At 47.2% G+C, this 26,557-nt stretch overlaps 1 protein-coding gene across 2 annotated transcripts in view; it reads left to right on the top strand.

The window, feature by feature from the left end:
- The first annotated feature begins 390 nt into the window (after nucleotides 1-390).
- LOC8038376 (threonine--tRNA ligase 1, cytoplasmic) overlaps nucleotides 391-26,557 on the top strand; it is a 43,812-nt gene continuing 17,645 nt past the window's right edge. The window contains exons 1-9 of one of the 2 annotated variants that reach the window (XM_029984989.4): nucleotides 391-523; nucleotides 841-888; nucleotides 1,816-2,000; nucleotides 3,077-3,192; nucleotides 7,554-7,804; nucleotides 11,983-12,126; nucleotides 13,366-13,512; nucleotides 15,327-15,425; nucleotides 18,028-18,123. In XM_029984989.4, the coding sequence (XP_029840849.2) occupies nucleotides 467-523; nucleotides 841-888; nucleotides 1,816-2,000; nucleotides 3,077-3,192; nucleotides 7,554-7,804; nucleotides 11,983-12,126; nucleotides 13,366-13,512; nucleotides 15,327-15,425; nucleotides 18,028-18,123 (1,143 nt within the window). In that variant the 5' untranslated portion in view covers nucleotides 391-466. Of the gene's footprint in view, nucleotides 663-840; nucleotides 889-1,815; nucleotides 2,001-3,076; nucleotides 3,193-7,553; nucleotides 7,805-11,982; nucleotides 12,127-13,365; nucleotides 13,513-15,326; nucleotides 15,426-18,027; nucleotides 18,124-26,557 lie in introns of both variants that reach the window. The other variant, XM_029984988.4, reaches the window with a different exon arrangement.

The raw sequence follows: 26,557 nt of genomic DNA, 5'->3' as shown, positions 1-26,557 counted from the left end.
GTGGTGGAAATACAAATACACGTGAAAATACAAACTCACTTATGCGCCTGTATTTCCACGTGCACCAAGCATGCGTATTTTGGTCGTAATCCGGAACCGAAACCAATTTTCCCGCGATGTCTGGCTACCGTTCTCGACAAACATCCAAAATAGCAAAGCAAAACATTTTATTTATTACTTTGATATTATATTACAATATTATTTAGTGCACTTTGTAGAATTTAGTGAATTTAATATCACGAAAAGTTGAAACACTCATCAACGTGATCTGGCAACCATGGCAATGCTCCGAATCTTTCCGAACTTATCCGAATCGCTTGAGATTCGGCTACTCTTCCGAATCTTTCCGAATCTTCAGATTCGGCTCCGAATCGAGATTCGGATAAAGATTCGTCCCATCACTAATCGTTTCGTTTCACTTTCCGCTTCGCTTTCCTTTCACTTTGCGCCGAGTGGACCGAGCAGCATGGCAGCCAACGTGTCTGACGCAATGGAATCTATGAGTTTAGGCGACCACGAAAAGGCATGGACCTTTTAACAGTGACCCCGATTTTCTGACGCACTCGCGCCTCGTAATGTTGGTCCCTTCATTTCGGCACGTTTGTGCGAAACGCTTTGGTTACCACCTTGTCTCCGTGCGTGCTTCATGCCGGGTCGGCAAGGTGCGTCGTCTGGACAGAGCTGTCGTTCCCGTCCTAGCAGAAAGTAACGTGCCCCCGACTGACGTAGTTTTTCGTGGCTACCGTGGTCTAGCATTTGGCCCGCTTAACGCATGCTAGGCACTGCGATGCGGTGGGACATTTCGATGTCGTTTGCTGACGCTTGATTGCGTCTTTTCAGGCTGGTGCCGGCAAAGCGAAAGCTGAGGTCAGGGCGCCTGCCCAAGAGGTACGTTTTCAAGCCGGATTCTAGAGATCCGACTTATTTATTTGCTTATTCTTCACGCTTGTTGAGCCATTTCCTTTACGGCCTGGACGGGGCCGAGGTTGATCGCCGTTTTGTCACTTGCAGCCGCGAGAAGGTCATGTAATTTGGGGTGACGTGAGCTAGCAGTACTGCGCCTTTAGAAAGATGTGTTCATTCATTCATTCAACTCTGAAGCTGCACCGTTAAGAGAACAATTGCTGAAACCTTTTTTTTTTTTTTTCGTTAACTGTCTCCCCCTTTTTCTTTTTTCGATGCGTCGTCTCAACCAAAATGCCTGTTTGATATGTATTTATTTATTGAATAGCTTACAGGTTGAAGTTAAATTACACAAAAGGGGGAGAAACATTTGGAGCTGGAGGAAAAGGAAAAAAAAAGAAGTAGAGTACTCGAAGCAAAACCATAAAGCAATCGATGCACAATAAAAAAAATCTGAAATAAAAAAAAAAAAAGAAACGACGCCGTTACTTGATGAGCAAATCGGATCCACCACAATGTTAACCAAGAACCGCAGTGGAACGAGCGAGAAGCTTGAAAACTTTTTTTAACAGTGACGCACAGTCTTGGAAAAAAAGTGATTTGGAGAGAAACCTCTTGGAGACCTCAGAGGGGCAGCCAAAAACTTAGTAAGAGGCTTTTACCGTGTGGCCGGCGTGTTCAGTCAGTGAGAACACGAGTCTTGGCCAAACGCTTGCGTTGCACTCTTGTCCCACATGGGCCCTAGGCTGACCTCTTGCAGCTGACGTGGGAAGTGCAGCACTTGACCTCGTTATGAGCAGGCACCGGTACAACGCGGGGATGGTCTGAGTGGAGAGCATCATAATAGCACCAATACCGGTGGATAATTCCAAGCAAAGCAACAGGTTGGTGGCACGAAATCACTATGTGCAGATGAAGCCGTGGCCCGGGTACATAGAGGAGCGCATCCGCCTCTGGGACGAGCTGAAGGCGAAGCATGATCGGGAGCTGGCGGCCCGGGCGAGCGAGCCGATCAAGGTGACCCTGTTGGACGGACGGGTGCTGGACGCACAGTCGTGGAAGACCACCCCGTACACCCTCGCCGCAGAGGGGATCAGGTGAGCCCGGGACACCATGACTGGGACGGGCGCGTTTACTGCGTCCTCAAAAGTGGTCCCTCGATTTCGGTTTCGTGATGTCTTGGAAGCGTCGGCCGCAACCCCGGTGACATCGCAGCGACGGTGGTTAAGGCGGGCGCCTCTTCCGCTGCAGGTCGCACTCCGGCTTGACGGTCCGTCAAAGCTTTGGCGGCAAAGAGTTGGACCCCGCAATGACGGCGACGGATATGTTCCTTCACACTTTTTTTCCGGGACTTCTATGCCCAACCGCCAGAATCGCTAAGTTCGGCAGCAGGACACTGGGTTTTCTGACGTCATTTGTTGCCACTTTGGGGACCGCTTCTGATGCATGGATGGGATCGGGCGCTAAACACACCCCAGTCAAATGCATTTCAGGCACCGCCGTTGGAGAGGTGGCTTAGCTAAAGCGGTGTCTGGCTGCGTCTCTTTACGACTCTCGCATGGTCTGCCTACTTCACGAGGTCTAAAAGTGTGCAAAATATTTGCGTACACGTCCCGCTCAAACGTAGAACATGCTGTCAAAGTCATGCGCCAAGAGGAGGGGTAGAGGGTTTGTTGCCTTCCCTTCCTTCAGTACAACAAAGTGAAAGGGTGTGGGAGTTTCATTAAGGGGCTCTGAGACTTCGGAACTAGGGTGAATGGTGTCCAAGGGTTAAAAAGGTAAACTTAAAAAGGGAGGGGGATCATAAAGAGCGATGAGAACCGGTACGACAGCACAATACCAGTGTTCTGATGGGCGGAGGCACGTTAGGCTACGCTTCATTCGTAGTTTGCAGAACCCCCCCCCCCCCCCCCCCCAGGCAGTCCTTGTCACTCGAAGGAATGCCGTGGACACTGGCACCTCAAATGATATTATATTGTTTATGCTGAAGGGTTTGGGAGACAGAAGAGTGTAAAGCTTCCCTCCCTCTCGCCCATCTTACCAGCAGACGACAGTACAAGCTTCCAATTACGGGGGAGCTTCGACTCTTGCTTCCGAGCAGCACGAGGGAATTAGTTAATGCGAACTGTTAGCGAAACGTCTGGAATGTTCTAGAAGTTTTTCTGCATTGCAGTAAGGGCCTGGCTGACAGCGTGGTGATTGCCAAGGTGGATGGCGTGTTGTGGGACCTGGACAGGCCCCTGGAAGCTGACTGCTCTCTGCAGCTCCTCAAGTTTGACGACCCCGAAGGTTCGTGTCGTTAAACCTCCTCAAGGTTTGGCAGAATCTAGTCGTTACATTGACCGACATGTCGCCGCGTGCGGGGCAGAGTTTACAAGACGTGCGGCTGTCCCACTCAGCCCAGCTTTCTTTTATAATTCTCCACTCTTCTAGAAAGTTCCAGCTCGTTCTAGGCTGTCGTCGTGTGTTCTTGTTTGGAACATTCCCAAGCTTAAAGGGCAACTCCGCTCAATTCCGAAAAATTTAGGCTTCCATGTGATTCACATTCACAAAGCACTACTAAACAACTCTACGTCTTCGGATTCGCGAAATGTGGAATATTATTTGTGTAATCCTAATTTAAACATCAGCAGATACCGAAATTGAAACTTCGGTTGCGTCAGGCAACATTGGTCTCGGGTCGTCAGAGTCATGGCACGTCACGTCGAACTACGTGGTCTTGTGACGTTCGGGAGAAAACAAAAAACCAAACAAGGTCTTTTTTTTTTTTTTTTTACTTGTTATTGGACGCGGGCAGGTTGCTTTGCATGGCATGGACGGTGATGGCCCGGGGGCGAGGGAGAAGGGGACTAGACGAAAGAGGAGAAAAGGAGCGGTAGGGCAGCGCATCCATGTTACGGTGATCACGTGAAAGCCCGGTCAGCCAACACCGGGAGGAGAAACTCATGACGTCATTGTTCAATTTCGCTCTGAGAAGTAAAAACAAACAAAACGTGAGAATGACGTAGTCATGCCTCTGACGTAGTGGTTCAACGTTGGCCGCTCCATCTCCGTGGCATTGACTGCGCTGGTGATTGCGCCTCGCGCCGCACGCTAGAGTTGGCAGATTTCGGCGACTTGGCTCACTTGAAGGTTTGCTGGCCAGTTTATTAAATATATAAACGGAATTAGATTGTAATATTTGACATGGGGTCTTCCTATGTGATACTGAAGAGGGCTACATAGTTTTCTAAATATAAGAAATGAAGCAGAGTTGCCCTTTAAAGGGACACTGACACCCCCCAAAATTGATTTTTTATTTTTTGCCAGGCGATTCATTATGGTATCAGAAGACTACCCAATCAATATTTTGCTATGTCTCATAGATTTTTTAATAAAATTAAAAAAACGCAACTGCTCGAAACCGAAAGGGAGGAGAAAGATAGAGGAGGAGAGCGGTGGCAGGAAGTCACGTGGGTGTGATAATTTTTTGTCCCCCAAACAACGCATTTGCAGCTTTTTAGAAGCCACAAAAAATGGGTATCATATTTTTTATTTTTAGTATTGTGTGTGCCTTCGATGACCTACGACTTTGATTATATTTGGTGGTTGTGTCTAAACCATAAAGAACAGCACGTGGCCAAAGAGATGAGAGTGAGTGCGACTCAAACCGGCCAGTTCTCGGTTGGCTGTTTTTGGTCGTAAAGAAAACGAATTTCGAGCCGCGAATTGTTTTCTGGATAGTTGGGATCGCATATGTAATGTACAAATCGGGGTGTGACATCTGCACCAATTGCACCATTTTGATACAAACCCAATTTTCTGTGCCTAGTTGCACCATAAACGCGAAATCGGTCGAAATTGCGCCACACTGTGCCAAAGTAACTCAAAAGCTAAAAAAAGAAGTTTGCCGCGACGCTAGATTTAGCGGGAAACAAGAGCTTGGTTGGCAACATTTAATCTCGTCGTAGTAAAGTACACGGCACGGGTACAGGGTGGCGCAAGCAACCGCCGGATCCGAAGATTTCAGCTGTAGTACCTTTCTATTATACGTGGTCTTTTCTCGATTTTCGTTCTACTTTCTGCTGTCATTTCCGACTGCACGCTAATGGTGCGCTGTTAGCGGTCTCGCCGACTGGCCGCTGGAGGTACAACGCACAGGCTATCAAGATGAGCAATACTAAGTATTTCTTTCATCTTGAGAGTAAACCTTTTCTTAAAAGAGCCATTGAGCGCCTCCATTGTGTAATCGTTCATTCGTGTCCGTAATCTCGTCAAAATGGACGGTGCCGTCGCCGTGAGTACTTTTGGTTATCACACAGGTGCTTCCAGAGTGTTAGCAATCGAATGAATCGGTCACAGACCCGTATTTAGCGTGAATGTGGTGCTCGTAGTTTTTCTACAAATTCATTATTTACCTTGCAACTCACTTTTGTGGGGAGTTTTTTTCTACCTGTACGTGCTTTCTACGAGTGTCCGATCGATGTATACTTGTAGTGAAGCTTGTGGAATCACCGCTTTAGAAAGTTTTGCACTACAATTGCGCTTTGGCACCAGTTTGTATAAGCTTGAGGTACCTGGTGCCCACCTAACTTTGCAGCAAGCCTGTTTTTCTTGTCCTCATTTATGCGCTTAGAACTCGCGTGTGCCTTTTCCGTTTTTTTTTTTTTTTTTGTGCATATTGGCGTTGATGACTTATTGGAAACAGGGTGGACAAAAATAATGATTAAAAAAGAAAATCTGATTTATTTGATTTATATCAGATTTTTTTATGATTTAAATTGCTGATAAGCTGCTCTAACATTTTCTGCTCCTAAACTGCTCCAAAGTGTAGAATTTTTGTGCTTCGAAGTTGCTCCAAAATGCATAAACTGCTGCTTCAAAACGAGAATTTTGTGCTCCTAAGCTGCTCTAAAATCCAAAATTTTCTGCTCCAAAAATTGCTCCGAAACCTGTTTCACCTGTCTCACCCCTGAAAAATAAAAACCTCGGCGGGCATAAATACCCTGCGAGTGTTTAACGCGGGTATTAAAGCGGCAGTAATACACTGCTTTGGGGCCGTCGCTCTTCCGTCGTTTGTAGAGGATGCTCAATACCTTCTGTTTTAGTTTGTAGGCGCAAGATTACCTCATTAATTCGTAATACTAGGGGATGACTCGAAGCGATTTACGTGGTAGGAATAATGTCTTATAGGTACGGTATTTACATGTTACTTGTTCTATGCTGCCAGACTTCATTGCTCATTTCTTCCTTTTGAGCACTGGGAAGGAAATGTCGGCAGTATACCCTGATGGTGCACAGTGTTAGCCGACTCTGTGCAGATATATGTTGCAAAATAAAGCGAGGGGAGCATGAACGGCACTTTTATACATGTAACATTGAGAAGACAGACTAATTAAGAAATGATGGTCGATAAGACAAACATGATGTTGGGACTTAAAAGGAGCTGTGCAACAATTTCGGTGCTTTGCTTAAATAATTTGGGAGTTGGTGTCTCTCGACCTTTCTGAAGTAAAGAACAAAAAAACGCTTTTGCCTGCATGTCCTTTTTTTTTATTTTAAGAATGGACAAAGATTGAGGTTTTCGACACCTCTCAACTCCTTCACCATCTTCAGAGTCACGTGCGCTGTGACGTCACTGGGGGTCGTGCGGTCGCAGCGAGAACTCATCCGCTCGTGACCGCGTGACCACGTGCTGGCGCAGCGCGAACAATATGGTGAAAGGAAGAAAGTCTCATCCGGGTCCGGCCATCCCTGTCCCCCTCCAGTTCGCAGTAGCAGATAGAGCTGACGGTTTTGTAAACGTAGGATAGATGGCGCCACTAAAACTCCGCATAATGAAAGTTTTGTCGATGATACCAGGTTTCTGACGCATTTATGGTTACGTTGGAGCGACAAGATTTATAGAAAAGTTACCTTTTATCCAGCAGGTAGTCGCACAACTTGCTATCTTTCTACAAGGTCCCCATTGATGTCATGCTGCATGGTTCTCATGGCTTCCGCTCGCGGCTGCAGGTTGGGGAATATCCTAATTTTTGCCTCGCGATTATGCGGTGGAATTGCAGCATTTTGAAGGAAGGAGGTGCGTTTTCTGTCCTTTGGGACAAGATAAACAATGTCAAAAGTAGAAGAGGCCAATTCCTTTAGCATCAAAATCGTTGCACAGCTCTTTTAAGAACATACATGTGATGACCGCAGTTTATTGCAGAAGTCCGTTTGTGCTCATGCACAAATGGACTTCTGCAATAAACTGTGGTCCTATGGTGAGAAGTCCATTTCATGCTCATGCATATGTCGTTTGCAAGTATGGCCTCAGGATTCCGCCATCTTCCTCGGTTCGGGTGCACTTGGGCGCGTCGGCGTCGCAATCGGATTGTGACGCACCCGAGCACACCCCAACTGAGCAAGATGGCGGCACCCTAAGGCCGTACCTGCAGTCGTGTATGCATCCTCTCAAGTTGTTTCGCATGCAATACATAGTGATTGCACAGCCATATAGTGGTATGATGCTTGTCGATGTCGAAAGTCGTCGCTCTACACTTTTGCATTGTACTCATTGTGCATTGTGGCTCTCAACACATTCTGCATCAAAAACAAAACATCCGAAAAGCTTTTCCAGCGTTCCTTTGGCGCTGAAACGAGCGTGGCACCCGCCCCGTGTTTGGGTGCAGGGCAGCAGGTGTTCTGGCACTCGTCCGCCCACATCATGGGGGAGGCCCTGGAGCGCATCTACGGGGGCTGCCTGTGCTACGGTCCCCCGATCGAGGGGGGCTTCTACTACGACATGCACCTGGACGGGGGCCAGGGCGTCTCGGCCGTGGACCACCCTTCCATCGAGCAGCTCATGCGCTCCATCGTCAAGGAGAAGCAGCCCTTCGAGAGGCTAGAGCTGCCCAAGGAGGAGCTCCTGCGCATGTTCCAGGTGAGGACGTCTGCTTCTAGGCGGAGCCCTTGCAGCGTCTGGATGGACGGACGAATGAACGGAAGTTAACCCCATACGACAGGTGGTAGGTTGTGTCGTCTATATTCGTTTTCACCTCAAGAAAAAAAAAAAGGAAGTTTTGCGCATTGTTCATATGCCGCGCGAAGTAGTTCTTGCAATAGTTGGGTGTCGGGGGCAGAAGCGATGCTTTTGGCGTTTAAAGCATGTACATCTTGCTAGGATAACATATATCTGACCTAAAATATGCTTACATATATCTTAATTCTCTACATAAAGAGGTAAGTTAATAATGGTCCACGATGGGCCGAGCTATTTTTACTACAGTTCTTGAGGTGAAAATGAGTATAGCCTAAAAACTAATATGAAAACATTCAGTTTTTTTTTTTTTTTTTTTCTTTCTTCAAGGTAGGAGCTGGGTTTGGAGAATAACTTTCTAAGAGCCAAAGCTAGGCTAATAAAATTTATGCCGTCTTTGTGCTTTGTTGAGAAAGTAAACTGTACAAGGTTTGAAGCCTCTTTTATCATTATAGTTTGCATTAGAAGATTTTTGCATGTTGCTAGCTTGTGCAAGCTCCTCAGATCTAATAGCACACTCCACCATGATAAAACTTGACCTAAAATGCCATGATGCATGCCTCTGAAGGGTGAAACTTTTGGCTTACTTTTTAGTTGCATTCCAATAAAATTCACACAAAACAGTTCTGTAATTCTTCACTTTTAATTATTATAAAAAAAAAAAAAAAAAAGTTATGTTATTTTCCCAAAAGCCACAGGTCATATATTGATAATCAGCGGCATAGACTTTCCATTTCCCCGGGGGGGGGGGGGGGGGGGGGGGGGGGGGAAGAAGGGGAAGGGGAAGGGGAGGGGAGGGAGGGAGGGAAGGAAGGGAAGGGAAGGGAAGGAAGAAGAAGGCGTTACCTTCTCGCCAGAACTGGAGATTGAAGCTAACGAAAGCAGGCTGAAATTCCATTTCCCATGTATTTTGTCAATAAAGGCAACGTGGGCATTACAGTCTAAGCTCATTATAACAGACCTGGTTACAACGGACATTTGGTTATAACATACTGATTTGTGAAGTTCGGTTGGTTTTCCTTTGCATACCATTGACTCAACTTCATATCTGCATACAACATACTCCTTTTACAACAGACCGAAATCTTGGTCAAAATCAAGGTCTGTTATAACGAGCTTAGACTATTTTGTTTACATGCCACTACTATGTTTCACACTTAGCATACAACGCTGTCAAAGTTACTGGTGCAAGCATGAGGCGTGATCTCATTGATCATTTGCACGCATGCTCGCACAAACGAAACCATAGAGAAAGCCACGTGCTTGCGCCAGTAGTTTTGGCAGCGTTGCATACTAAGTATGAAACGAAGTACAGTTGAACCTCGATCTAACGAAGTCACCAGGACCCGCTAATTATTTAGTTAAATCGGGAACTTCGTAAAATCGAGGAAGGGATAGCTTGCGCATAGGCTGTGCAAGGAATCCGTATTTGTTTGTTAAATCGGGTTTTGTTAAATCGAGGTTCAACTGTATAGAAGCTTGTTACATGGCGCGTAAACAGCGTCTCGGTAAGGATCATGACCCAAATCTGTGAAGAAAGCTATTTCACAGGGGCCTGTTTATTCCCGCTTCTTATTTCCTTTCAGGCTTTTAAATGGTGGATCTCGGGACAGTGACAGGTCAGACATTCAGTGGAAAATTCCCCTCAGACGGAGTTAGATGCGCGGAATATGTTGTCTGAATGAACAGCTGAAGTGCCCGCTTCAGCTATGACAGGCTAAAAAAAGTCTTGAAAGCGTCGCGACATCTCTGTCGGTTTTTAGACAACAAAAATGCTTCTGAGAATAGGAAGCATCCCCGACACAGTGAGTCAGTGACTGATTCTGCAGACCTGCTCGCCAAGAAAAAAATTTTAATTTCTTGCGCGTCTACAAATGAATGCCCTTTCGGCTAAGAAAATATTGTACACATTTTTGATTGGTCAGTGAAGGGCTTTACTACCAGTCTTGTCACCGAACAGCGACTCGAATACTCGTCCAGAAAACAACTTTTGGCGGAAAAATTTGTAACCCCAGCTTCGCACAAGGTATAGTGGTATCAAATGGTCTTTGCTACCGTCTGAGAATTATTTCTGGCCCTCTTAAAATTGAAGTCAGTCGTATAATTAAAGCTTCTTGTGCCACCATTACCCCACTCTCCCCTGCTGCATGTGTTAACAAAATAAACAAAACATGACAATAAAATACACACCAGAAGCCAAATAACAGCATCGCAAAACACAACAAAAACAAAGGGACACTGCTTTGAAACAAAAGCCTGTGGGAAAGAGAGCGATTGGGCCTTCGGAGTCTCTACGAAGGCCAACTTTGGGGAAAGAATAATCATCATGCCCGATACGTGTTCCTTTTGTCATTTTTAAAACGTTTGTATGGACAGTGCGGCGCTAGGCGGCACAATCCGCTCCCCTTTTCCGTTTTATTCTGAATAGGCTTCATGAATATTCCCAGGGAAGGCATTCATACATATACGCCGCAAACAGTCAGTAGAGTAGCAAGTGCTTGATCACTTCCTTTGAGGCAAGGTCACCGGAGCTTATTACCTGTGGAAACTATTTTATATTAACTCCCTGGGTTGAGGCTTATTTGACAAAGAGACGGAAGCAACTGAAGGATCGTGATTGGAGTCCCGGAATAACGAGCGGGGCCAAGCGAAGTTCAATTGAAACTTAAACCGTGAGCCGACACGAACACCGCAAATGGAAACCTAAACTCAGAACCCATTGACATTCTTGAAACGTAAGCCGTTCTCATAGGAAGTCAACTCGCCCAGTTCCGACTCGGCTAAGAACGTGACAGTTCATCCGGTATCCTGTGTAAAAATTAAGAAGAATGGCTCTCCGATGGGTCCCTGCATTGAAAAGCGAAGTCCAGCTCGTCAAAAAGGGATTACACGAGGCGGAGCACCGAAAGGAACGAGCATCCGGGACAGCAAGGTCGCCGCGTGGGGAGCGTGCCTCCAGGCGGAGAGTGCGCGTAGACAAGCCCTGCCAACGGCAACTTGTGTCTGCTAGGGATCAAAGGATTAACACTTTTGGTGCGCCTGCGTATCCACTCGGGGAGTTTGGTACTATATGGGCATCTCAAAATACACTTTACACACAAAATGGCCCGCAAAATTTAGATCCTTGGTGCAACAAGTAGGAATATTCCTGAAATACGTGTTTTACTGGTCACATTTATGCAACAAAATTTTAGACCCGAACTACCCCTGCAGAAAAAAAAAAAGATTCGCTTTTTTGTACTGGTAGTTTAGTCTTGCAATATGTTTGCATAAATGTGGCCAGTAAAACACGTATTCAGAGAAATTTCTACTGGATGCGTCAAACCGCTGAAGTTTCCGGGTCATTCTTTTGCGGAGCGTCTTATTTGGGGACACCAGGTGGTTAGCTGTCACAATGTCCGTGTCCGTTTGTTTATGTCCTTGTCCCTTTTTCTCCAGTCTCGGGTTTACCAAAATGCTCGGTAAAGGCTCCGACTGCTGCAGGTGACCCTTATGGGGAGAACCCACGGAACAAATAACACAAGGACCTTCTCCTCCTCTCCCCCCCCCCCCTTTTTTTTTTGAGCCACATTCCGGGTCTGCCCCCCCCCGGGAAAATGGAAACTCTACGCCGCTGAACCTTAGCAAAGAATATCTCTACAGTGAGAACTGAAAATCTCGGTGTGTATCGCACTGATCATAAAGTAGTCATGAATGTCGTTGTGAAGTAATAAGGGGTGTGGTTAAGTACATTTCACTTGTCTCTGGTTTCACTCTTTGTAGAGCCACGTGTGTGAATTTTCAAGTGACGTCGCAATGGGTAATTGTTGTGGGTGTCGTTTACAGCTTCGCCGTCCAACCACTTTAAAAGCGCGGATTGGAGCCACAGTTTTTTTTGTCATTTCGATCGAAAATTCTTCAAATGCGCTTGTTTTCGGTTGCGTTTTCAGGACACAATAATTAATTTGTTGCTAGGTTGGTTGATTATAACATAAAGGATGAAAAAAAAAAAAAAAATTTTATGTCTGCAAACTCAAAAGTTTTGTCAGTTTTCTCAGACGCGAGTTTGCTGTAATCGCCGAGGCTGGTCCATGTTTGCGCAGTACAACCCGTTCAAGGTGCGCATCCTCCAAGAGAAGGTGACCACCCCGACGACCACGGTGTATCGGTGCGGTCCCCTCATCGACCTGTGCCGGGGACCCCATGTGCGCCACACTGGCAAGGTCAAGGCCCTGCAGGTCACCAAGGTGGGTCGGAAACTCTGCAATGTCGGACTTCTGCGAAGCCGCCCTAGGGCAGCCCCGTGCGGAGCAATCTTTTTCGGCCCCTCAATGTTGCGACCGCTGCAGCTTGCCTACTCTAAAAAAGTGAACACGCAGGCAAGCTGGGGAATTGCTTCCATGTGTCAAACTCAGACGAGGCAAAAAAAGTGTACACTCGCTTCATCTTGCTGACAAAAAAAACAGAAAGCACAGAGAGCACTGTCTCTTTGATCATGATTGTCATGTTACGCTGCGACGTAAGGTCCTGCGACTATGTGCTTTCCTAACGTTCATGTGACATCACTGACACTGTGACATCACGTGACATTGTGATGTCATGTGACGTGAAGTTGCATCGCACAGTCGCATGACTAAGTATATGTGCTTTTCTGTTGGTCACGGGACGTCTTGTAGTCAAGTGACATAAGCTCCCGTATTGTACACTTCCCTGGTGGTGATGCGACACCATGGCACCGTGACATCTCAGACAAACTATATACCGTAAAATCCCATAAGGGCGCTCTTCCCCGAGAGATCGCCCATCCTGTTTTTCTGGTTGAATATCCGTAACATAGAAATAGAGAAGCATCTGCCGCTCCCTGATTTTTGTTGGATATCGCGTGATATCCGATGGGAATCGCATCAACCGCGCGATCTGCGGTACAGGTATGTGTGACAAGCAAGTTTGCCGCAGCTTCACACGTTTCTGTCTGTGATCTGTGCGCGCACCGCGCAGTGTCGTTTCCGCGACATGCTATTTCCCTATGTTTTGTCCGCTATCTGCGACCCCAATGTCAGTTCCCGTGGCGTGTAAGTTTGTAATGGTTTCCTTGTGTTTATCGCACGTGAAACGAATCTGCTGCATCCGCAGTCTGCAGTGTCCTTTCCCGTGACTCAGGGGTTCGTTGCGAATTCCCGCACGTTTATTGCATTTTGAAATGCGAGTTTGCTGTGGCAGCAATCTGCACTATCGGTTCCCATGTCACGTGGGTTGTAGGGGTTCCCCCGTGTTTATCGTTAATGTTTAACGAAGTTTTGCTGTCTCATTCCCAAAGATAGCCCACCTCATGTTTTTCACTATTTACCTCTTCATTTTGTGTGGGTACCCCTTTGGGATTAACGCCACGCTACGCATTGAGAGCGCCCTTGGTATACGCCAGAGTCGGGCAGTTTCTCGAAGGGTGTGTCTCAGCGGGGGACGTCCTCTGTCGCTCGCCGGTGCAGAACTCGTCGGCCTACTGGGAGGGCAAGGCGGATGCGGAGGCGCTGCAGCGGGTGTACGGCATCTCCTTCCCGGACGCCAAGCAGCTCAAGGAGTGGCAGAAGTTCCAGGAGGAGGCCGCCAAGAGGGACCACCGCAAGATCGGACGGGTGCGTGACCACACCCTCCAGACGAGCGAAACGCCGTTTCGGCTTACGACGGACCACAGCACGTCGCGAGCCGTCCTGGTCGATCTAGCGCTCCAAACTTGTTGACGGACCGCGTGTGGGGGGGGTGGGGTGGGGTGGGAGGTGGGAGGTGGGAGGTGGAGGGGGTTCAAGACAGGAGCAGAACCGATACCACCTAGAAGACGAGGCCTGCACGCGACGTCGTCGTTAGTGGACTTGCAGCCCGCGCCGAGCGAAAAACGCATAGAAACTCTATGAGAGACCTTGCGGCAGATGCGTCTGTCTTGGTGTCTCCGCGTCCTGGCGTCATGCTCGTTGCGAGACATTGCGAGATGCGCTGGCGGCGATGCCGACGCAACCTTGGCGCTGCGTCGTCGTTACCGCCTACCAAGAGGATACCGTGCATCCTCCCATTCCACACGAAGCACCCACCCCGAGAATTTGAAACATCCGAAAAAATATGCGCAGTGCATATATATGTAAAAGTGATGACCTCACATGTGCCCATCCCCTATTTTTTTTTCGCGATTATCTTCAAATTTTGAGCGAGCGCTTGCTCGGTATTTTATGGTAGGTTGCGCCGCCAACCTAGGCGATGCAACCTTGGCACAATGGGGCAAATTGTGAGCGCCTTCACATTGGTGGTGCCAAAAGGAAGGAAGAATGTGTTGGAAGAGTGGAGAAACTAAGCGGATGGTAGGTGAGGCGCATTCGTTTTGCCGCAACAAAATGAGGTTGTTGCTCGTAAAATTTTTCTGCTTTTATACCAGGCACAACGCCAGTGTTTTTGCACAAACTGTAGCTAGGAAAACACTACATATAGGCCTTGTTGCAATTGATGTTTTCCTGCTTTTTCGCTGATATCAAAGCGCCGCCGGCAATACGGTCACACCGGGTCCGCGTCTGTGCCCCATTGTTCCGAAGCTACCGGAATGCACGGGACCTCTCCCTCTAGAATATTGTCACGAATGACAGTTGATGAGGCGACGAAAACTGAAGCAAACTAAATATTTAATGGGTCAAACTTGTGCTCAAAATAAAATAGAAAAAGGCTAGCATCGATGGCGGCGAAGCAGCAGGATCAAATGCTGGAGCGAGACTGACTCTGGCTTGCCACGCGGAGCCCCTTATGTACACGCTTGGGCTTCTGGAGCAATCGAGGTTAGAACGTTCTACGCGTAGAACGTTCTAACCTCGAACAAGCAACAGTGTTCTCGAATTTTCCAGAATGCGACAATACAGAAACAACAAAAAGGTGTATCTGCAGTCAAGCATCCAACTGCGATTTTTTGTGTGGGAGTCAAGCACAGTAACTGTTAGGCAACAGGCGCGCTGCCTACTTGGCCAACTGTGCACGCTGCAATATTATATTAACTGTGTGTGCCCTGCACGTCGCTGTGCCTCGCCCAGCCAAAGGTCGCACGACGCTTGCCTGGCGTTGGATTGGCTCCTATGGCTTGTGGCGTCCTTTGCTGTACATTGAAGGGTGAAACGGAGTGTAGTAATGCCTCTGGCACTGAGAGTAAAATAATATTAAACAAATTAATCTAGTACTACCGTTCATTTCTTTTCCACCATCCCAAAACGAGTCTTGTTAGACTCGTTTGCTCATTTTCCCTTGTTCGAGATATGCATCCCAAAGTTTTATCTAACCTGTTTAAGAAAATAAGCTTTTGGTAAACTTAATTTTTTTTTTTTTTTTTTACAAAACATACAATGTTGTTTATACGTTGCACTCCGGTTAGGGCCTGTTCCTTTAGTATCTGGCCAGAATGTTGTCTTTAACTGAACTGCAGGAGCAAGAGCTGTTTTTCTTCCACGAGCTAAGCCCTGGGAGTTGTTTCTTCCAACCCAACGGTGCCTACATCTACAACACCCTGGTGGACATGATCAAGGTAAGGGCCGACGTCTAACCGCTTTGGGAACTCGTCGCTCGCATCCAGGGGTGTAAAAGTCGCTCTTAAAAAGTAATAGGGTTACAGATCACACTTACTAGCCGAGCTAAAATGTAATGAAGATAAAACGTACAGTTACATTCTTCCATTGCTACGTATCGTTGCTTGCAGTCGTTCACAAAAAGCAACCGAGTTGAGTTTCAATTATGGCAGTCGAGTTCTGCTGCGATTGTTCCCCTAGAGCTGGGTTTTCAATGCTCAAAAGATAATGCAAACTAATGCTAAATCTTTGTGGATTTCTGAACATCATTTCATGAAATAACTTAGCTTGACCGTGTTACACATTGTTCCAAAAGCATAACTTAGTTGTAGCTAAGGTTGCTGAAATTTAAATGCAAGTTGGGAAGTACTTACGGTCACCGACCAATTTTTCTAACTTCACAGGGACCGAAAAACTTTCCCAATAATAGTGCAGTCTGAAATATCGGCAGATTAAAACACTTGCCTGTATAATGTCCAAACAAGCTTAAAAAAAGCTGAGTGCCTTGCTTCAGGTTACGCCTGCGCGCCTTGTTTCAGTTACGCTTTTGCTTGAAATCGGCCACTTTCTATTAGCTTGAAAATCGCTGCCTTCTTTTCTAGCAATATGGTCAAGTACTTTCCGTGCTGCTTAGTGACACTTAGCGGCAGCAAAAGAACAGATGTGGCCATGACCTCCAGGCCAGCACAGTCTGTAAACATGAATCACCGAGACGAAATGAAAGACACAATTCCACAATTGCAGTGGCGACTGAACGAAGCAAAACGCTAACAATAATAATAATAATGACGTGCAGCTAAAAAAAAAAAAAAAAAGTTGTATAGCGTTATTTAGCGGTAGGACTTGGCAGTTGCCGAGTAGCACTGCCAAACCAAGCCAATCCATGTGCAGCCAACCTAGAATCCAAGATGGCGGCTTCTCGGTGGTATATCCTGCTGATCGCATGCGACGATTTTGTCAAAAAAATAGAACTTGTGGACTTCAAGCTGTCCGGAACATCGGTCGTGAATACGCATGATTTCTGTTAGGTAAGTCGCGGTTCCTCAAGTCAGAATTATTGGCGTCCGAAAATCTGTCGGCAACTGCAGTTGCTATTCTTGTAACTACCGTAAAATATTGCAGAAGCACCCACTTCGTTCAAGCGCCCACTGCTTACATTTTCCAAACTTCAGGATTCTGCAAATTATACGTTAAAGGGGTACCTAACCGATTTTTTGAGCTACCTCAACTAACTATATTTTCTGACTCCCCGGCCTTTAGCCTTTCCGGTATGCTATTTAGCATCGCGAAATTCATAATAGGTATTGTGAAATCGGCAAATGAAAATGGTGCAAAAACCAATATTCAAATATTCGCGCACTTTTCAGTGATGTGACGTCAGTGGAAGGCAGGCTTGCCAGTCGAGCAAGTAGTCTAAAAATAGAATATGCCCATCATTTGTTCTGTGCTGGAGCGCGGATACGGGAGCGAGCTTCCAAAGCACTCATTTGGCACCAAGAAACTGCTTCAAATCCGTTGGGAACAACTTCTGTAGTAGTTTTGTGGACCTAGGATAGATGGCGCCACTAAAACTCCGTATTATAAAAGTTTTGTCGATGATACCAGGTTTTTGACGCAGTTATAGTTACGTTGCAACGACAAGATTTGTGGAAAAATGAACTTTTATCAAGCAGGTATTTGCACAACTTCCTTTCTTTTTTACAAATACCCTATTTAGGTCATGCCGCGTGCTTCTCATGGCTGCCACTCGCGGGTGCAGGTCGAGAAATATTCTAATTTTTGCCTCACTATTACGCTGCGGAACCGCAAGATTTCGGAGGAAGGAGATGTGTTTCCTGTCCTTTGTGACAAGATAAACAATGTCAGAAGTAGAAGATGCAAATTCTTTCAATGTTAAAATCGTTGCACAGCTCCTTTAGTTTCCTGGCCAAACTTGGAAAGAGGCTCTCTTTGGCGAATTCTCGGAATATTCAAAATGTGCACCACTTGAGAAAGAAGGAAAGCCTCCAAATTGTTGGAGTTATTTGGGAACTGAGAAAGTAGGTGAATTATAAAAAATGTTTCCTGAAATGTTTTTCATTGTGCACCTTTTGGTTTACTTTGTCCCACATTTCACTTGACAAGTGTGCACAAAGCCTGTTATCTTCATTCGGGATAGCTCCGAACGCAGTCTTTCCGTGAAGTCTTCTCAAATGTGCCTGGAATCTTGAATAACAGTTGGGGCATTCAGAAATCAAGTTATGGTAGTGGACCAACTTTTTCCCTAGTAATTTCATTTTGTGAGGGTTGAGATTTGGACTGCATAACAGAGTGGAATGAACAGACCTGGCAGTATCTAAGTATTCTAAGAGGCCACGGTTCACATAACTAGAGCACAACTTGCACTACAGGTCATTAAAGGGCCCTTGTCAAGCTCAGTTCAAACGTTCGATGTAGACTACTGCTGTGCTTTTATGCAATCATTTCACAAGCAAGTTTCGCATTATGTAAAACAAATTTTTGTTTCATCTCTTGGAATGCAGTGTGCATCACACAGCAAAAGCTTTTTCTTGTTTTCCCTAGGCTGAGTACAACAAGCGAGGTTTCCAGGAAGTGGTGACTCCCAACATGTACAACAGCAAGCTTTGGCTCACCTCTGGTCACTGGCAGCATTACCAGGTACTGGCTGCCCCATCAGCTCTTGCTTAGCAGGGGCAGTTGGTTACTGGAATACAAAAAAGCTGGGGGATTTGAGTTTGTTGTGATGTTTGTGCCCAACCAGAGGCCCTAAACTCGTCAAAAATCAAAGTCGGAGCCGGAAGTTTGCGGAGCACGCCGATTGGACGTCGGCGAAAAAAGCGCGAAGTCATCGTCGTGATAGGCCAATCAGTGCGCTCTGTCAACTTTGGATCCAACTTTGTGTTTGACGAGTTTAGAGGCCCAGATGGCACTGGATGCTTTGTGCAAAAGAAATGTGCCTTGCGTTTTGAACAGGTGATGCAGCGGTGAATTTTTGATGACCATTCAAGTAGTGTATGGCCGATGTCCAAACTGATGCGTGTTTTCTTTTTGACACATTCTTGCTTGTTTTAGGGACATTTCTGTTTTCCCCTCAAAACTTGTGTAGTGCAACATGTTGGCATTGTGACTTCTGCAGCATGTTAGTGCAACATCTTGGAATAGCACATGTAAGCCTTGCAACTTACATGTGCTGCATGTTGCACAGGTGCAGCATGTTGGGAGTTATGTTAGTGGCGGTACACTCAAACCCGTTTATAGTGAACCCGAATACAGCGAATTATTGTCTATATCGAACACTGAAATATTAAGAACACAATTGCATGTAAAAAAGTATTTTTATAACAAGCAGCCCATTAGCTATTTTGAACTGAAAACATGTGAGCACCCATCTTGTATAAAAAGAAAATTGAAAATATGCGAGTGCCCCCGCCTCATTTAAAAAGGAATGCTTAAAGTTAAAGCCTCTCAAACAGCAAATAAAAAGAGCAACCTCTGAAAGTGTAGAAAGACACACAGACATGCACAAAAGAAAAAAGAAAATGAGCAAAAAAAAAGTAGGGGTGTGCGAATATTCGATTATACGAATTTGAATTAAATCGAAAGTTCCCGAATAATTTGTTTCACGAATCGAATTCCTAGTATTCGATCACTTGAATATTCTATATATTCGGGTAAAGACGCGCAGTCGGCGCGGAGCTGACAAAAGAGACGTTTTTTTCTCCTGATGCTAGTGCCTTGATGTTCGACAGACCATCCGAGAAGCATCTCTTGGTCCTACCATTGCACAAAAATGTAATGCACAGGTTAGAAAAAAGAAAAGTAACGAACGCCACAAACTTTATAGCACGCAAATTTACTCATGATCGTGGCACAAATCTAACCTTGAATCACAGCCGTTGTTGGGAGGCCGGGATTCCGCGCCATGCCTACTTCTTTTCACGAGCAAAGCCCCTCGTTTCAAATTGCGGTGCCGATGTAGAACACATTTGCCACACTCACAGAAATCGGCGACTGCAAGATCACAAAAAGAAAACCACGTTAACCACGCCGATGAAACCAGCCGAGTTGTTGTCGTCGTCGTCCTCTCGGAACCGCAAGTTGCAAATTCTGATTCGAAACGGAACGGAAAAATAGTGTGCCTAGATTCGAGAGAGTTTCCAACCAGGACTGGTGTGGCGCCTAGGTCAGTGCCCGATGCACGCGCCGCGTGCATGCACCCGCTCGAGATCATGGCTTGTGCTGTCCGGATGTTCTGGGCGGCAGCTTGGGTGCTTGATACATAACAACACAGCGCACAGCAGGCCAAACCAACGACGTGCATCTGGCACACCCCAGCGGAGGACTGAGGATTAATTTGGACCACCTGGGGATCTTTTGACATGCAACCGAAAGCTCGGTTACACGGCACCTGCTCCACAAAAAGAAGAGCGGAGAAGCTTAACTCATCGGATCCGGAAGTAGTCACATAATCCGTAAACTGTGTGTGTGTCATTGAAGCAGCAGTAAGCATGATAATCAAGCTAATCCTAGACAACCAGGAAAGCTAAGAATAACCAGCTGAACCTAAGCTTACGCTACGTATATCCTGGCATAGCCGAGCTAAGCCACTGTTTTTTTTTTTTTTTTTTACTTCAGAATATATTGTTTAAGCCTGTTTATTCAGATTTTATACTTATTTGTTTATTTATATAAAACCAAATCTCGGGTTCCTTCCTCCCCCCCCCTTAAAGTTGAGATCAAATATCGCAAAATGCCCCTCTTTTTTTTAGATATATAAATATAAAAAAGGACATGTTGAGGTGTTAGGTTGTGCTTTTAACGAGAAAAAAAAGGCACGCATGGCTGTAACTTTGTTTTTCTTTGCAATGCTTGGGGTAGATAGATTATGTTTGCACCGTAAAATTAAATCTTTAATGTTTTTTTGTTTTTTTTACCAGAATTTCTATACATTTTGAGCTCCTGTTTTGTACGAGATGCATATTCTGCACCAGGCGCATACTCTGCACATATAATCATATCATTCACAGCACACTTTGAAAAATCCTACAAATAAAATCACTATTCGATATTCGATTGGATGTTTGGCTTTTTTTTCTTAATTCGTTTTGGTATTCGATTCGATAACTACTATTCGCTATTCGCACACCCCTAAAAAAAAAAGTCAAGGTCAGGACACGCTGTTGTGTGCAGTCTCCAGTCGAAGTTTTTTCTCCTCGCCAAGTGCTCTCTTATTGGGAAATTTCAGAGACTGCATGGCTGCTTCCTTACCACCGCTTGCTATGTTTTGTTTGTTAGCACTCTCTTTCGTTTGACTGTGACTTTCGTGTGCTAATCGGGTTCGCACAGGAAATGGCCGCCGTCTTTGTCAATCTTTGACAAGCTGGAAATGTTTCCTTGGCGCAAAGTACAGATTGTAGCGATCGTCAAACTTCTGCCTGCAATCATGGGGCATTCGCGACTGGATAAGTGGCAAGGTTTGCGTGTAACCAGCAGTCTTCTGCAACCAGCAATCCCCGCTGCGGCCTGGCTGCTCTGGGCGGCTCTTTTTTGTTTCTTCTCTGTACGGTTCAGCTGGTTTTGTTTGGACTCCAACTTCACTGGAGAAAAATCACAATTCTTTCGAGGACACGATTGCCATAATGCAGATTGTAGATCTTAGCCCAGATGAAAAGGCGGTCAGTTAAAAGGGTAAAAGATTTTTTCTTTGGTACGCGCCTGGGTTTTTTGATTCTGTTAACGTCCTCGCAGAATAAACAGTTGGAAAGCTAGTTTTTGTTCCGGTGGGAAGCGCACTCAATGCGGTGACCTGCTGAGATTTTGCGAGGGTATGTGTTAGGCAACGATGTTTTGACAACCTGCACTCATCATATGTGCTTGTGGTCTTTGTCAAATTTGAAATAGAAGAATGATTATTTGCTTATAGCAAGCATCAATCCACTCGGTTAGGATAGCTGCAGGAATTTTGTCAGTCACGTGCCACAGTTCATAAATACTGTATGTTGCGGCCGGAAGTGGCAACCCTGGCCAGAGCCGCCAGCCTACTTCCGGAAAGACGAACAACGGTTGTCCGCGCGCGACGCCATCATGCCGACTAGGGTCGGACGTCTGTAACCTGTACCCTAATGTATTCACGTTTCTCATCTCCTATAAAGAACCCGAGTTACAAAGCGTTGTGTTTCCTGACGCGCTAACAATGGCGACGAGGCTCGATAAGGAGAGGACAACCGAACGCCGGTACGTGAACGTCAAGTGGTGTTAGTCGGTGCGTCGGTGGGACCCGGGAACAAAGGAGAAGCGGTGGCCGCCATGGCACAAGCTCAAGCCCTCTACGCCGCGCCGATCCAGTATGACCCAGCGGTGGAGAATTGGACGAACTACGTGGAGCGACTGGAGGCGTACTTCGACGCCAGCGGGGTGAAGGACGACGGTAGGAAACGTTCGATCCTAATATCCGCTCTCAGCCCGGAGGTCTACGCACGACTGCGAAGCTTGGTGGCGCCAAACAAACCGCGAGACGAAATCTTCGACACGATCGTGAAAGTGCTTACGCAGCACCTCAGTCCGGAACCGTCCGAGATCTACAAGACGTTCAGGTTCCAGTCACGAGTGCAAAATGAGGGAGAAAGCGTCGCGGACTACCTGGCCGAATTCCGGAGAATCGCAGACCACTGCGGTTTTGGGGACGCACTAGAGCGCAACCTAAGGGACCGATTCGTCATCGGACTGCGCGAGAAGACTGTGCAGAGGATCCTCCTGGCGAAACCAAAGAAACTTACGCTCAAAGAGGCGCTGGACACAGCGTTGGCCGCGGAGTTAGCAATGCGGAATGCCGACCGGCTTCCCGGCTCAAGTTCGCTACCCACTACTGCGGGGAACGTGAATGCCTTGCGGTTTAAGAAGCACAAGGGACGTCAGCAGAAAACGTCTGGGACGAAGACTGCGCAGCCCTGCATTCGTTGCGGAGACAGCTCTCATGACCCGCCGAACTGTCCGCACAAGAAAACGACGTGCTTCACGTGTAACAAGCAGGGACATTTGGCGAGCCGGTGCTTTCGCACTCAGTCGACACCGGCGATCAACCGAAAGAAGCAGCAGGCCAACCTGCTCACGGAAGAAGCACAGCTAGGACAGGCAGAGGAAACTTTCCACTTGTTCACAGTGCACTCTCCAAAAGCTACGGTTGAGCCAGTCAACGAAGTGCTCCAGTGGGGAACAGTAGAGGTGACCATGCAGGTTGACACTGGCTCCCCTGTGTGCGTGATTTCTAGGGACACCTACTCCAAGAATGCTAAGGTCTGGCCACCCCTACAGGAAACTACCAAGGAGCTCCACTGCTACCTGGGGAAACTACCAGTGCTGGGAGTCCTGGCGATGCCAGTAAGGCGTGGAGACAAAAAAGTGCAAGGACAACTGTACGTTGTGGATTGTACGGGTCCATCCTTGTGTGGTCGAGACGTCATCCAAGCGTTGAACCTCCTGGAAGAGCATCTAATCGGGAGCATGCAAACAAGTGACAACCAAGTACAGGACACGGTCAAGAAGCTGAAAGAAGACTTCAAGGATCTCTTCTAGCCGGGGACGGGGTTGATGAAGGGACCTGTGGCCTACATCAACTTAAAGAAAGAGGTAAACCCCAAGTTCTGCAAGGCCTGGTCTCTTCCCTATGCCCTACGTGACAGGGTAGGAGAAGAACTGGCCTGAATGTGCAAAGAGGGGATATTGCCTCTGGTATTCCACAGTGAGTGGGCAACGCCAGTAGTGCCAGTGACCAAGGCCAATGGAGGTCTCAGGATCTGTGGGGACTTTAAAGTAACCCTGAACATGGCATGCGACATCGAACAATACCCACTTCCCAAAGTGGAGGACATCTTTGCGTCTCTGAAGGATGGCCATTGGTTCTCGAAATTGGACCTTCGGGAAGCCTACTGCCACGTGGCCTTAGATGAAGAATCCAGACAGGCAGCAGTGCTCAACACCCACAAGGGTCTCTTCTGCTACAACCGGCTGCCATACGGCATCGCTTCAGCACCAGCGATCTTCCAAAGGAAAACCCCGCAGGGGGCACCTGTGAAAGCAGGTGTTTGGAGAGTGGCGTCTCCACGGACCCCGAGCCATGCGGGTTCGCCCGCCCACGTATGGCTGTGCGTGGCTTTCCCGTGTCCGGGGAAAAGGGCATCCTGGTGGTTGAGCCGAGCCCGGGGTAGGTTTGGACCCTTCGGGGCCCCCCGGGTGAGGCAATACACCACTTCGGCCCCTGCTTCTCGTAGACGGGAGTCCTGGTAAGGCCCGGCCAGGATGATTCAGTCTAGTCGCCACTTCTACTATCCCCTCTCTGCTTTCACCCTTGTCTTCTCCTCCTTTTCACTCTTCTCATTTCTCTTCTTTCCTTTTCAACTCCTTTGGCGGCAAGGGCTAACCTTGGGTGGCGACAGACACCTTGTCCAGAACCACTCTTGGTTATAGAGACTGGGCAGCACTAATAGCGTAACGTCTTCAGCCAAGCCATTCTTGTTATGGAGCGTTGCCTATTCCCTTGTTGGGCTCGGTGGTGGGCGGTGCACCACAGTTTCCGAAAACCCTCCCCCTTCATATGGGTTCTCAAGCTAAAAAACCTTTTGATTGGGCCCCGAAAAGGGTCCGCACCGAAGCACTGCAGATAGAAAAACCAACATACACATTTTCAAAGTTCCCCAAGTTTCTTGTCATGCACTCTGAGGATGAAAAACCGCTTGGCAAGTCGTCCCCTTTCCTCATTTCAAAAGTGCTTGAAGGAGTGATTGGGAAGAATTACAATGCAAAAAAGATGGCATCTGGTGATCTCCTAGTGGAGATACACAGTAAGCAACAAAGTGATTCACTATTAGCACTAAACTGTGTGACTGATTACAAAGTCACTGTCACACCTCATAGAACACTTAACACAATTCAAGGAGTGATCTCAGAAGACGACCTGCTCGAATGTACAGAAACCGAAGTAGTTGAGGGCCTTTCCACACAGGGGGTAATCGCTGCTCGGCGTATTACCCTTCGCCGCGATGGTGTTGAACGCAAGACGAAACACATCATCCTTACATTTGAGTCAACTACACTTCCTGAAGTTGTGAAGGCAGGATATCTCCAGTGCCGCGTCCGCCCCTATGTGCCAAACCCTCAGCGGTGTTTTAAATGCCAACGGTTTGGCCATGGGTCACGGAACTGTCGAGGAAGTGACACTTGTGCCAAGTGTTCTAGCAAGGAGCACGTTGCTGATGTGTGCGAGAATGAGCCCCACTGTGCTAACTGTAGCGGTAAGCACCCAGCATACTCCCGATCCTGCCCATTATGGAAACAGGAAAAAGAAATCCTCACCTTGAAGGTTACCGAAAATATTTCATACGCTGATGCAAAGAAGCGTTTCGCCTTTGTATCCAAAGGCTCTTATGCCGAGGCCGTACGCAGGGGACCGGTACGGCCAATGGTTTCGACGGGAACTCAGACGTCTACGGACAGTCTGCGCCTCCCGTCGAGGTCTCCGTCCTCGGGAGCGGTGCCAGTGACACCGCTTTCGAACCGTAAGGTGGATGCTGCCTCTTCTGCATCCACCTCAGGGCAGGGGCTAACCCCCCCTGCTCCACCTGGCCCTTTGGCCCCTAAGGGCCGAGGCCTACCCCCTCGCTCCTCTGCTCCCCAGAGGAAGCCCGGTGAGACGTCGAAGCAGTTGGCCCCTAAGGGTCAACCGACGACACCACCGGAAGAGCCCATGGAAGAGTGTGGGCTCAGATCCGACGACGAGGCTATCCTCTCGGGATCGGAGTCCTCCCTCGCTGCTCCCACTACCTCTAGTGGGAAGCAGAATGACTGCGCGAAAAAGAAAAACGCTCCGCGCATAAAAATCGATTTTAAACCTTAGTAAACCGTTTTTTTACCCATTCTTGCAGTTTATAAGTTAAAGTTTATTTTAATTTTAGCACTGCTATGAGTAAACAATTAGGTATCATGCAGTGGAACTGTCGCGGCCTTCTTCGTAATATTGATGACGTTAATTTTTTTCTCGATGAGCTTCGTCCTGTGGCACTCTGTTTGCAGGAAACCCATCTGACCGACAAACACACACAGGTCTTACGCCGGCACCAGGTTTTTAGGAAGGATCGCCTTTCTCCTAGCCCTTCTGGTGGTGTCGCAGTTGTAGTGCAGAGCGGGGTTGTGTGTGCTCAGGTTCCTCTACAAACACCACTCGAGGCAGTAGCAGTTCGCGTTCTCCTTGACCGACTCGTCACCCTGGTCTCTCTCTACCTGCCACCCAACGTTCCACTGCAGCTCCACGAGCTACAAGGACTCATAGATCAGCTGCCTAAGCCTTTTTTAATTCTAGGTGATTTTAACGCCCACCACCCACTGTGGGGTAGTGTTCGTCAGGATTCTCGTGGTGGAGTTTTAGAACGACTTTTATTATCCTCCGGGCTCTGTCTTCTGAATAAAAAGGAGCCAACGTTTTTTAGTGCTGCTCATAACACCTTTACTTCAATAGACCTTTCCATATCATCACCAGCTTTACTTCCATGCTTTTCATGGAAGGTTTTAGATAATCCATTTGGCAGCGATCATTTCCCCATAATTTTAGAAAGTTCAATACCCCTTCCTTCGCTTTCGACCCGCCTTCCAAAGTGGAAATTAGAGAAGGCTGACTGGGCTCTTTTTGGTTTAAATGCCGTACTGGATCCATCGCTTTTTCGCAGTATGTCCCCCGAGAAGCGACGGTGTTTGTCACTGAATGTCTAATTAATGCTGCTGCATCTTCTATTCCGCAAACATCCGGCGTCCTACCCCGGAGATGCAAACCCTGGTGGAATGAGGACTGCAGAGTCACTCGCAGGAAACAGAACAAGGCATGGGGTATATTTCGCCGTTATCCCACTGCTTTGAACCTGATTGAATTTAAAAAATGTAGGGCCAAGGCACGTTGGACACGGAAACAGGCAAAGAGGACATCATGGGAAAAATATATATCTTCTCTAAATAGCTTTGTCCCAGCTAAAGAAGTTTGGGATCGCCTGCGGAAAGTTCGAGGAGATTACCAATCTTTCCGAACTCCTCTGTTTTCTTCCCCCTCTGT

The sequence above is a fragment of the Ixodes scapularis genome, unplaced genomic scaffold (genome assembly GCF_016920785.2).
Source record: "Ixodes scapularis isolate PalLabHiFi unplaced genomic scaffold, ASM1692078v2 PGA_scaffold11__112_contigs__length_91849675, whole genome shotgun sequence".
Classification (NCBI taxonomy): domain Eukaryota; kingdom Metazoa; phylum Arthropoda; class Arachnida; order Ixodida; family Ixodidae; genus Ixodes; species Ixodes scapularis.
Note: the sequence above shows the minus strand (reverse complement) of the source record. Positions and strands in the feature narration are given on the sequence as shown.